Source organism: Bemisia tabaci, chromosome 3 (assembly GCF_918797505.1).
Source record: "Bemisia tabaci chromosome 3, PGI_BMITA_v3".
In the NCBI taxonomy this organism is placed as follows: Eukaryota; Metazoa; Arthropoda; class Insecta; order Hemiptera; family Aleyrodidae; genus Bemisia; species Bemisia tabaci.
The window spans coordinates 8,422,436-8,436,029 of record NC_092795.1 but is presented as its reverse complement, the minus strand read 5'-3'; the positions used below and the strand labels follow the sequence as shown (position 1 = coordinate 8,436,029).

Genomic DNA, 13,594 nt, shown 5'->3' with positions numbered 1-13,594 from the left:
GGTTGAATGAAGGGCAGAAGGCTTAATTGCATCGCAGTGTTGCTTGGTTTTACTTGAAAGTCTATATATTTACATGAGGACGGTATTAAATTTTCTTGCGCAAACTGTGACCGGAAATCTTGAAACAGAGCAATGAGGATACGTGGTTTCTCACTTAAGCCCTCGATATGATATACCTGAGAAAAATCAACGGGGCTCAACTATCTATCTACCCCTGTTTGAAAAACGCATTGCGAAATCGACAGCATTTTCGCAGAGGAATGATTGCGTCAAGCTCACGGTTCCAGGAACAAAGGCGCAAGGAATTTGATTGTTTAAGGGGTGTGGTGTGGTGTGGCTGAGGTCTTCGACGCGAACCCAGCACCAGATTCGGACAAAAGATTAATTAGCCGCGTTTAATGGCCAGCGTCTTAGTCTTTTAAGTCGTGAACCCCTGAGCTTAGTTGCCCCGTTGCTTCAAATCCTGCAACTCTGCCGTGATAGCCAAGAGAGCAGTAAGTGCAAAAATGAAGTTTTGAGAAAACGGGCTCAGAAGGGTGGTTTCACGATAACCGGAGTAGTTTTGTCGCCGTAACAGTCAACGCATTTTTCGATCATATTTTCAGTAGTAATGATAATCACTCGAATTTGTTTGCATTAATCTACACAGGGTTACGTGTTATAACGCTTTTCAACGATTTATCGCTCTACTTTTCAATTTTAATATATATAAATGGCCGAGAATGTGCTGCGTGTTACGTTAACTTTTTACCGCGTAACAGACAGCACATTTTCGGAATTTACATAATATTGAGAAGAAGAGCAATAAATCTTTAGAAAGCGTTATACTACGTCATCCTTTGAAGATTAATGCGAAAAAATTCGACATTACTACTAAAAATATGACCGCGCGAATGTGTTGTCTATTACGGCGACAAAACTATTCCAGCTATCGTGAAATCACCTAGAAGCGTTTGACCGGAAAATTTTACCGAAAGAAGCCTCCGTTTTTTGTCAAATTTCCACTACAAGAAGATAATTTTAATTTTAAGAAAGATATTTTTAATTTTCATGGAAGGCTATATTGTGAGGCAAGACAGCCGTAAGTGCTATATTCTGCATGCTTTCGTGGTCGCGTTTTGGACACACAACAAACACATTTTCAGGTTAGAGTTTGGAAGAAGAGGGCGGCACTTTACTTGAAAGCACTCTTTTCATTGGTGTGTCAGAAAGAATATTGTCACTTACTACTGTCTTGCCTGAAATTACGTCATTTTTTGCGCACCTGTGGCTTTCTCATATTATGTCTCGTCTTTATACAATCAAGATGAGTTTTGATGTTTTAGATCTTCCAGTGATTTCATCTAAAAGAGATTAGACGAATTTTGAAAGAAACTCGATTTCGAAAATTTGACACTTACTGCTCTCTTCGCTATCACGGCTGAACTGTTAACGTCGATTCATGCTTCATCACCCACGCGGTCCCTCGATAGGTCAATGTGAAATTATTCATAAATGTTCCTCTCTTTTCGTCGCTCCTTTGGAGTAAAGGCGTATCTCCATTTCCATCTGAGCCTCGAAAAGCGTGAAGTTATATGGACTAAAAAGCTCCCGTGGAAATTTAGATACATCCTTGCGTCAGAAGAGCTATTTTTCGTCAGTCAAAGTGACGTTGCGACGAAGCGGATCGGAGAACCATTTGTATTTCAGTAGACAATGGTCTAGTGGCCTAAAAAAAACCATCATATATCGTCACCTTCCGACCAAAGTATCACAAGCGCCATGCGACGTTTAAAAATTTCCCTCGAAATTTTATTTTTTTACAGAGAAGTTGTTCATCGAAGCTGCCCGAAAATTTCACTGAAATTTCTTTGTGCTGCTGATAAAATTCAGTGAAATTTTTAAGCAGATGCAACCAACTATTCCTCTGTAAAAAAATAGAATGGCGGTGAAAATTTCTAAACGTCGCTTGGCGTTTGTGATTCTTTGGCCGGAAGGTGACGATATTTTCTATTCAAAATTTTGAGTAGAAAAGATTCACACAACGGGTAATCTAGAAATCAACTCTTATACGAGACATTCACGAGTATATTTAACATAGATCAAATAAAAGTTAAATTATACTAATTATTAACGTCGTATGTTACATACGTATAGGGTTTTGTAATTTTATTAATGTTGATTGAAAACACTCATCTTGTTTAGGAGTTGATGCCCAAATTACCCGCTGTGTCATTCGTTTTTTTTTCTGGCAAATGAAGAGAAAATATGTTATGTAGTACTTCAAGTCAAACTTCGTCTAGAATGTAAGCTTCCTAACCGAATTTTTCTTTCGTGATCTGACTCGGGCTTGTGGTGATTCGTCTCGGACTCTGGCGTTGGCGAACGAATGTGTGATGTATCGTATCGATGAGTAAAAAATCTCGGCAGATTTTAAGTGTTAAACCAAAACAGAACGATAGCTCCTGCGCCTAAGTCTATAGAACTAGCGGAAAGTCCGTGACTGAAGTCACGGGTCTAGATGCTTCACTAAAAAGTACTATTTTAACAATGATGATTAATTTCTAGGAATTTACCGGGGCATTAGGCGGGTATTGTTTTGAGGATGATACCAATTCGACCAAGTGGGAGCTTGTTTTGCCTACACTAATATTCGAAGGCAAACTGACATGAAGTTAAAGTCACCTCCTCCCGTTTCCTTAAAATCTCTCAGTTTGTGATTATTTGGAGTAAGCGTGCTATTTCACGACAATACAGCTATTCTTGGATAGCTTCAAATGGAGAAATATCGATGACTGATCATTCACGTTCCGCCACTGATCGACTATCCAGGTGATGTAATTGATGTATCTTACCACTGAATCAATTAGAATATGACCAGGCTGAGAAATTAAGAAGAAAATTGCGCGGTCTATTCTCTTCTTTTTTTGCCATGACCACGCAGAAAACAAATTCGATTTTTATACAATCGTGCGGAGACGTTTACTCAATCATGCACGAAAAATTCGCTTTCTGGTTCTTTAATTATTCATTTTAACCGAGTTACTTTTACAGATCTATTGAAACCAACTACCTCCATAATTTGACAAATTTTCAGTGAGATCATTTAAAACTGATTTTTCTTCTGCCTGATGATGGAGCCTTTGTGCTATTGTCTTGCTGGTTGCGAAGAGTGTGGCAGCGATGTTCTACGTAGCGTTTTTCCGTTGGCTTTTTCCTCCAGTTCTGTGACGAGGCGTAAAAGATCGATTATCGATAGTCCCCCATTTGAAACCATGATAAAGAATCGATGATTAAGGTGTTCGTTGCGAACACCCTGTTCATCGATCCTTTTCCATAGGTTTAAATGACAGATAAATCGATATATCGCAGAGCACACCATGCCACTGCTGCTCAAGTAAAAAGAAGCTACAGCGATCTCTTCTTGACTACCCACACCGAGTAAATTTTGTCGGAATAGTCTTGTAACTGACATTGACCCATGAATCGTTTCACGTAAATGGATGTTCCTTTCCCTCTCACGGCCCTCCGACGAAAAATAAATGCAGGTTTACGAAATCAGTGGGTTGGTGTAAAAGTGATTTTCCTCCAGATTAATTTCTTTCGTGGTGACCGTGTTCCCTGCTTTTCAGTTGGTAAAAACTGCACAAAATGCGAATTTCAAAAATTTGCCACTGATCAATAATTGTATGGAAAGGAAGTGATGTTACAATAATAGCCTTTCAATTATAAAAATCCAAATTTCATTGAAATTTTCAGAAAAATCCAGATGGTGCCGTATTGTTCAATTCAATCATATTGCTGCATTGCGATAGCCATTTTGACTGAACTTTTCTGTAAAAACACCAATTTTTTATTTTCTACAAGAGCTCGTGTAAAATCCCGATTTTCTATTTCTCCAAAGGGAACCATGCCCACTCCACTTTTACCCTGTTTTTTACTCAACTTCCTAGAGGACACCATATCTTTTCCACTTGTCTTTAGTTCCGTTTGGCAGGAATATTTCCAACTTTCGTGAATCAAAAACATTTAGAATCCCTCGTCGCAAACGAAAATCAAATAAAATCAAAGTAAGATTAAGGCAATTTAAAACTATCGAATGACAGGTGGCGCTTGTTAGGTGCGGTAACAGTTAAGTGCAAATTTCAAGCTCTAAATGCATGTTCCAATGCATTGGCGTCAAAACCGGAACTCAACAAGAGCTTATTGCCTTTACTTGAGTAGGAAACCGCACGTGGTTCACGTTAAACGGAGGAATTCAACGGGAAAGTTGTAAGTTCAATTCGAACAAATAAAATCTTGCATCCCTCTATCGCGCGGAGAACCGTCGAGTTATAGCGGATACTTATTTTATTGCACCTCGAACAAGTTACGGGTTGAACTGTTCACCTCGGTCAAGGTGAACGCCGCTGATGCCAAATTGTGCCCAAGGCGGAGGAAAACTCTTAATTCGGGAAAATGTTACATGAAAAATTATCTTGAAAAATGGATCGCATTTAGCAAAAAGGAACCAGCGCGATCACAGTGTTGTGCAATGCTGCTTCTGCTTCATAAATATCCAAAAAAATTTCCCAGTTTAGTAAATAGTTTTTGCACCTCACCAAAAAATTGTTAATTTTAAAGGAAGACAGTTGTGTAAGTCTGAATACTGTAAATATATTGCGTATTTTTCAAAGAAAATAAGTTGCACGATTTTGAAAACTTTGTAATCGCGCTTGTTCCTTTTTGCTAAGTCAATCCAAATGATCTTGGATAATCATCAAAGTAGTGTTACAATCATCATCCCTATAGCCTCTCTGACCGCATGAATTTTCATTTTTTTTTTTCGCAATTCGTTCCAGGGTTCTACAGCCTTGATTTTCATGCCGTTTGTAGCTAACAACAAGTGGATCGCATTCAGCAATAAGAAACCAGAGCGATTGCAGTGTTTTAAAAATCGTGCAAATTCTTCTTTCCTTTTAAAAATACTCAATATATGTGTACAGTATTCGAGTGTACACGCAATTGTTTTACTTTAAAACTAGCAATTTTTTTGTGGGGTTCAAAAAGTGTCTGCTATTCTGGGAGATTTTTTAGATAATTATGAAGAGGCAACATTTTTACAACTTTGTAATCGCGCTGGTTCCTTAGTGCTAAATGCGATCCAAGTGATAGTCCCTAGTTGAGCCCGCTCTATTTAAATTTTTGCAATTTTTGCAAAAGTAACTCACGGGGACTTAAAAAGGCCGTAAAGGGCGTGAAGCACTCTCTAGGCGTGGGGCCGCGTAGCTAGCGGCCAGGATACATACCCCTTATATTGTCATACAGCTAGTCCGATGTAGCCTTTTCCCGTGAATTCACCTCTTAGATGAGTTTCCCGTACAGAGAAAGCGGCAGCGGTGCTTTGATGATTATCGAAGATCTTTTCGTCTCTTAAAGATCTTTGATAATGTTTTACTTTCACCGCGTTTCCTCTTTCTTCGCTAATGTTACGAATCTTAAACCTCCGAATGCGGAAAACCATTCAAGAAATTAAGTAATGATTTAATACCTCCAAATTTGAGCCCACTTGTATTTACAACTTCCGAAGTTCCCACTGCCTCTCTTTGTAAGTACTTAATTGTATATTGTGAGCCTTTACGATTTGTCTCTTTCAAATTCAAATACAACGCAGCCGTAATGACCAATGCCACTAAACAGCATGAATTATTTATCCGAACATCCGTGTATCTCATTTGCTTTTGATAATAATTCGGACGTATTTCTGCCAAACAGAACTACGTGCATTAAGACATGAGCCCTAAAACCCTCAGGATTTTATGCATAACAGGACTCACGCCATAATTTAGATAGTACCATTTGGCAGGAATACGTCCATTTATCTCTCTCAGTTCGCTGTTATGAGTGGTAGGCAGTATGCTTGCATAATATGTCTGCAGTATTTCGTCTATTTTGTTGAAAGTAGAGTTTATACTCTTTCAGCGAGTCGCGAGTTTGTATGTATTTGATGAAACAATACGGAAATCGGCAACAAGTCTATAATATTGATATCGTTAAATCTATTTATGGTCTGCACGATAATTCTAAGTTTATGAACGTTCCTTGTATGTCGTGCTGAGGAAGAAATGACGTATGGATATTCGAATGTTGCCGAATTTTCACCGCTGAAATATTTATTTTTAGGAGCACTTGCGAATATTTTATCCCTAAATTTTCGAATACTCTAGATCCAATTGTCAATCAAATTCTCCAGAAAATTGGGAACAAAATACTCAAAATTTTCTCGGTTTAGTCCTATTTTATCATCAAAAAGTTGGCACAGTTCGGAGACTCAAATGGTGTTTTTCTTTGTGCTGCAGCATTCACTTGCTCGGAGAGTTATGGCCGCAACCACAGAACACCAACCAGAGCACCACGTGCAGCACAAAATTCTTGCCTGACCGATTACATTCGTTGGGCAGAAAGGCTAAGAGGTCGACGAAAAAGGACACTTTTGTTCGGCCTTTGATCATTCATTGGAACATAGGTGGAAAATTCGAAATGCCTTGCGGGATGATGCAAGTGAGTATCAGTGGCGAAGCGCGGATGATCAAATATCGATATTTCCCCATATGAAGCCATGATAAAGAATCGATTATTAAGGTGTCCGTTGCGAACATCCTGTTGATCGATCCTTTTCCATGGGTTTAAATGGCGGATCAATCGATATATCGCGAAGTACTCCACGCCACTGGTGAGTATCAAAACAACTGTGAATCTATGAGGGTGAAAAATTGCTTGGAAAAGTGAAGGCTTTTATGAATAACCACCTCACTGTTTTCACCAAGAACTCAAAAACGGAATTTCCTGGCTCGACTCTTTCAAAATGACCGATTTTAATCTTTGCGATGCTGGAGTTGAATCGGTCATTCTCAAAAAGACTTAAGCGTCAATTATGGAAATACGAGAAAATCAGTAAAAACTGCAATTAATGCTCCGTTTTAAATCGTAGATTAATTAAAAATGTTATCATTCAATTCATTGCTTTAAGATTTTGGAGCTCTGAGATTTAGAAAGGGTCGATTTACCGTTTTCCTCTTATATCCATTTTTGGCGCTTAAGTCTTTTCGAGCATGACCTATTCAACTTTGTCGTGCTGAGGAAAAACGTCATATGAACATTCGAGAGTTGCCAAATGGTCTTCGATAAAATGCTTATTTTTTAGACAAGTTATGAATACTTCTTCTTGAAATTTTCCCAAACTTTAGGTGAAATTGCGAACAAAATTACCCGAAAAATTCGCATAGGAAAATATTCCCATGTTTATCAGAAATTCTTGTTTTTTCAAATGTACTCTGGCAACGCCTGAAGGTTCATATGGCGTTCCTCCTTAGCACGGCAGAATTTGTGTTGATTGTTTCGGACATATAGGGTCATGGGAGAGAACTAGTAGGTTATTGCGAGAACTCATCGAACGCGGAACGTCAAGATATTAACGTCAGTGGCGTGGTGTGATTTATCGATTATCGATTTATCGATTGTTATGTAATTTAATCCTATGGAAAAGGGTCGATAATCAGGGTGTTCGCAGCGAACATCTTAATAATCGATTCTTCACTATAGGTTTAAATAGCAGAACAATCGATATATTGCAAAGCACGCCACGCCACTGATTACGAATCTTCTGTTTTTGTGTCATTTTTATTAAATCCCTGCTCTAATACTGTCTCACCGTGCCCTCGAGCAAAAAAAAAGTGTGATTCCTCCGTCCCTGTCCGGACATTCTATTGTTCATCGCCACTTTTGGAAAATGTCGGGACTATTTTATATCACACAGGCTGATCACAGAAATTATTAGACAAAGCAATAGACAAAGAAGACGACGGTAAAATGGAACGATCCTATCAGTTGAAACAGGTGGTTGCTATAAATTAAGTGGTAAAATAATGGCCCAAAGATAAGGTCTCTTAAAGGTTAACGATAGGAAGTCTACATTTGTTTGTTTTGTCCATTGCAACGATCCGCAGCCACAAATAGGAATAGGATCATTCCAGTTTCTTTTGTCCTCTTCCTGTTTAGCTTTGTCTATCAATTCCAAAAATCAGCAAGCAGACTGTGACAGATTTGCCGGGAAGTACAAAAATATTTTATGTGCACGAGTGAAGAGACCCTTTTTCTTTTTTTTAGGTAAAGTAAAATTTCCGCTGAAAAGAAAGTTTCTCAGAAAAATTAGCATCAAAATTTTGTTAAACTCTAAAAACCACTGACATTGAAGCTGAGTACGAAATAAACGGCAAAATATGCAACATAAAAATTTAACTTCATGTGAAAGTTTGGTCAAAATTTACGAAATTAAAGTAATAAAAGAACTTGCAAAAGTGCAGGGTGGTATTTTTACGTTTAAGAGACTTCCTGACTCGGATATTTTAAAAGTGTTTGAGAGCTTCCTCTCTCAACTTAGGTAACGAGGTTTTGCAACTTTTTTCCAAGCAGTCAATGCTACTTGGCTGGTACAATAGTACCTGCATCGTATTCATATGCGTCAAGCACCTCATGTTACATTGTAATTGGACCGAGTTTATCAGAAAAGAACCAACCCACATTTTCGAAAAAATTGAGTTAAGAACGTTTTTGTGTTCCACTAGCCGTACATTTACTCCTGCTAAAAACTGAAAGTCGAAAAACAAAAATTAGTTAGTGAAAAGAGGGGTTAAAGTTGTTTTCTACATTGAGCCTTATGCAGGAATAAAGCTTCAAACCTTTTTTCTCAGTTTCAACTTAATGCGGGTTGGTTCCTCTATGATGAACGCGCTCCAATTATCACGCGCAAAAAACGTATGTCACGCTATCCGAGAGTGCGTCTTACGTGGTTAATGATGAATGATTGAGCCCGGTGCCCCAATGCATATTAATCACGATGTTAAAAATCAAAAGTGGATTTTACAAAAAAAGCACAAAAATTTATCCAAAAAGCGACAAGAAAAAAGGCCCGAGATAAAATTTCCAAGATAGAATGATTTTTATTCAAGATGCGAATTTAAAATTCAACCTTGTGACCCTCTCATTGAGAGTCCTGTGCGTGATCGGCTCATGGGAACCAAGTGGATTTACATTTTGCAATAAGGAACCACTATCCCTGACTCTCCCATAAAAGCACATATCTGCATAGGGAAACCGACGACATGTATGTTGTTTCTAAAATTGGCCAGAAATAGTGGTTCCTTTTTGCAAAATGTACAGGGAGTTTGGGAGTTTGTCAAACATAACGGAGAGGACAGCCGCAGGATAGGCACTTTTCAAAGAATAACTGCACGATTTTAGGATGTTACAAAATTGAGGCATAAAACGTGACTTTATTCCGAAGAAAAAGCTTACTTTAGAAGCGTTATCGGTAGAACCTGATTTTGGGTTTTACTTTTTTACAATACGTCGAATTTTATCGATGCCACACTCATAAAGAGTATGATGAACCATACGGCTAGCTGGTTTTTGACCTAGATTGTCTTTCAAGCAAAAGTCATCACAGTTCTAGCAGTCTTTAACGCACTATTTCCATCGACAAATGCTAATAGCTCTGATTACCACCACCTCAAAGTCGACTAAGATACAAAATCTCTATACTTTTTCCCCAATACGGGTTCCAATAAAAAATCTTGAAACTTTACATGATCTAGAAAAAAATATCATCTGAAAGTTTTGATGATAACGTCCTTTGATCCCTATTTACCTAAGAGGAAAATGACGGAATAAATACTGAAAGCATGAGTAAAGAAGGCTAAAATGTTAAAACGACACAAAAGGAGACTTCCAGAGCTGCCACGAGCTCATTGACTCACGCGCCAATTTTAGCTACGAAAAAAATAATACAAATTGATACAAAAACTCAGTGGCAAAACACACGTATTTTAAATTTTTCCGATATTTTTTTTTATCACAAGAAATGGTTTCGGACTTTTACCTGAACTCTTTTTTATTGCAACTGATGTGATTGATGGAGAAACCTAGGGAGTACGATGCACTATATTTGGAGTGGTGACGTAAACATATTTTTATCAATTTGTATTGTTTTGCAACTGAAAATTTGCCTGTCACAGCTCAAAATATCCTTCCGTTTTATTGTTTTTAACGTTTCAGCCTTGTTGACTTTTATTTTTTGCACGTTTTTCTTGCATCATGCCCTGATTTATTAGCTATGCAATTGGTGCATCTTCATGAGGAACTTTAATAATTTTCACCATCCAAATTTCAAAAGTATCAGGTAAAAGTCAAATTTCTTCAACTTTTACTCTCTCATGAACCGATCTTTCTTTCCAAAACCGATCCAAACACTGAGAAAATGCGCGGCATTTCACTAGAAGTATTACGGATTCTACCATTAGTCTATTTGATTTTTGACACAGTAATATAGGGTAAAGATAATCAGACATATTGTGGCATTTATCATACTTTTGGTGAATGCGATTTGAGTTATGGTCCTTGTTAGCGTAAAGTCTGTTGGTAATTACCATAATCATTTATGGATCGCATTCAGCAAAAAGGAACCAGAGCGATTACAGTGTTGTAAAAATGTTCCTTTTTCATGATTGTCTAACAAATTTCTTAGAACAACAAATTTTGTTTGCTTTCAACCAAAAAATATTCAGTTTTTGAAGGAAAATAATGAAGTAAATTGTAATACTGCATATTTCATGAGTATTTTTAAAAGAAAAGAGGAAGTTACACAATTTTGATCTACTGTAATTGCGCTGGCTCCTTTTTGGTAAATGCAATCCATACCGCTGTCGCTCAAACCGTGTTTTTTTTTCAGTGAAGTCTCAGCGGAAAAATTTCGCTTTGTCATTTTATCTTGGGCCCTTTGAAAACGCAAGGGAGACTTACCATGTCAACATGAAAATCGGACGAGTAGAAAAGTGCGGATAGAAATAACGGATAAAAATAAAGGAAAACGGAGAAGAGAAACTAAAAGGAAGCTAGCCGCGAGAAGAGCGATCACTGTCCGAAGGGCATGGGTGCGAGCGGATGGCGGGTGCTGTATCGTGCGATCGGCGGAACTCCGCGAAATTTCGAAAAAAACTACGCCGAAAATCCCTGCGGCGGGCTCACATAGTTGGGGGTCGGCGCGTCTCCGGGCGAGCCTGTATTTGGGCGGCGAAACTTGGAGAGAGTGGCGGATGGCTAATAGTGAACTTTATATTTTGTCGGAGTCCCTGTACCTCCCGGCCGGAGCCCGCCCCTGGGAGGGCGTGGGGGGCGCGGGGTCCGTGCGTCGGAGGGCGAGGGGCGGGGGCGGGGCGTCGCGCGCAACAGGGTGGCAGGGATGCCGGCTTCAGGAGGAATCAGAGACCAGCACCCATGTCCTCAGCTGTACCATCCCATGTAATGCTATACTACCCGTAAAAAAGGAACGCCGCGCGGTGGATCGAGTCAATGGAAGAAGTCAGACAAAATTTAGAAACTTTAAAAGCTCATAACTCCGTTCGTACACAACTTCAAGGTTTTAAAAGTGGCTCCATTGGATTCCTCGTGAAATTTTCTTTCAGATGCACCCCTTAGAATTTAAAATATGACGAATTTAACATAAAAATTTGCAGTTTTAGTGAAAAATTTCATGTCCGATATTTCTGATTGACTCGATCCACTGTGCGCCGTATGAGCCTTTCGCCGTTGCCAAATTCATCTCTTCTTATCATTCCTCCTTCTTCTCCTTCGTAGGCAAAGCTAGGTTATTTTGCTGTGAAGGGCCTGGCTCCACTATCAGCGGAAAGATCTGGGGGAGGGGGAGGGAGTATGAAAACCTCCCCAGCCCAACCAAGTTCGGGGGGCCTTCCCTGGATATTTTTTGAAATTTTATCTCTGTTTGGACGCATTTTAAGGCTTCCGTAACGAAAATTTTCCATTAGCATCTGCACATAAACTACGCTGCTCTAAGTATTCCCGGCTTAAAATACCTTCGAGTTGTTACAAATAATTACACTAGGACAGAGAGTTATCGTTGATGAAGATTTTTTTCCACCGTGCAGAATATCCTGGGGGAGGGGCGGCGCGGCGCGTGCAGATGATACTATTCTCAATTCTACGCCCTTGCTCTTTTTTTTTCGTTGACTGAGGCATAAGTTCTGTATGTCCAGCCATAAGTCTCTTGTATCAGGAACTTAGGAAAAGGATACAATCATTGATAAAATTTTATGAAAAGGAGGAGTGTCGTTAAGGGCTTTTTCCGGTCCTTTTCGGGTTATGGTAACACAGGTTACTCAACTTAAAACACAGATGGAACCAAGGCGGCAGAAACTGGCAGAAAAGCTGAAATACCATAATAGATAACTTTCTACGATGTGTTTTTCAAGGGCGATATCTTCGTAACTATCAGACGTAGAAATTTAGAGTTTTGATGGATCATATTATTTTTTGCGAGTCTTTAAGCATAAATCTGTGAATAGCGCAATGGGTTCATTATGAGCCCGAATGTGGTGAGTTAGAGGTTCAAATAAGTTTTGTTTAAAACCACGTCCTTTGACCGGTGAGCTTCAAATCGTTATAATTCCATTTCAGTTTAAAATTTTCCGGAATTTTTTTAGTCAAAATCTTATGAGACACTTATCCTAGTAATGGTATGAAAATTCGATGTAAAATTTGTATGGCTCAGCCATATACGATTTACACTTTAGACGGATACCTCTTTTACCGTAGATGGTCTTACTTCGATACCAATGGAAGGGACAGAAAGTTGTATAGAGAGAGAGATGAATGAGGTTTTCAGAACTGCGCTAAGAAAAAATCTCTGCCTCATTTAGAGGACAGCTCTGCTCTAATTTCCTCCCCCTTTTCTTCTAACTCTGATACTACAAATGCGTCATGCTTCCTCTCACACCAGCTCAGACAGTAATACGAACTCCCTCACCTAAAATGCATTTTCAAGTTCAAAGCTAATCAAATTTCATTCGCTAACCTTACCTTCCTTTTTCCTATTAGAAATATTTGCATGGTATTTGAGGCGTGAAATATTAAAATACAATAATGAAAGCGAGTAGGTACAAAGCGTGGTGTTGTACTTTGTTAACTGCTGCGGAATCGCTCGAATCTAAAAATAAAGAGGCTTGCACGATTTTTATTTACTTCGTTTTTATACACCAAATTTTTTATGTGTTCATGAGCTTCCATGCAACGACGCGACGCAGACTTCATAATGAACTAGCAAGCATGAATGCCCTTTGAGAATGCACTTTATGTCCTCTGTTATATTGCCGAGTATACAGATTTACTTTCCATGTCATTAACGTCGGATTCTCGACTGCAGAATTTCTAAGAAGTTTTTTCGTCGCTATTGGATGTTTTTCCTTTTTTTGCTACCCTGTCAAGGTAAGTTTCAAAGTCATACTTACAAAATGAATGCATGTACGAGTATACATGGTGTCTCAAAAATTAATTTGATCATTTTCAGATTTTGTAAATTGCAAAATATGCTCGAACACAAATGTTCAATAAAGTCAAGAGGGTATATCCGTCTTGAAGGCCTCGTACCTGCACATACCTATTTTTGGAATATTTATTCCCCAAAAATTACGTCAATTAGGCAAAAAGTACTTATTTATTATTTTTGATTCACATAATCTAGTAAGGCTCGGTATTATCATCGCGGGTTAAAAATTATTATCAGGTT

The 13,594-nt window shown here is 38.6% G+C and overlaps 1 protein-coding gene across 1 annotated transcript in view; it reads right to left on the bottom strand.

Annotated features, from left to right (window-relative positions):
* FMRFa (FMRFamide related propeptide) overlaps window positions 1-11,121 on the bottom strand; it is a 57,566-nt gene extending 46,445 nt beyond the window's left edge. The window contains exon 1 of the mRNA XM_019044377.2: window positions 10,816-11,121. Coding sequence (XP_018899922.2) covers window positions 10,816-10,818 — 3 coding nt within the window. The 5' untranslated portion in view covers window positions 10,819-11,121. The remainder of the gene's footprint in view (window positions 1-10,815) is intronic.
* Window positions 11,122-13,594: the final 2,473 nt, after the last annotated feature.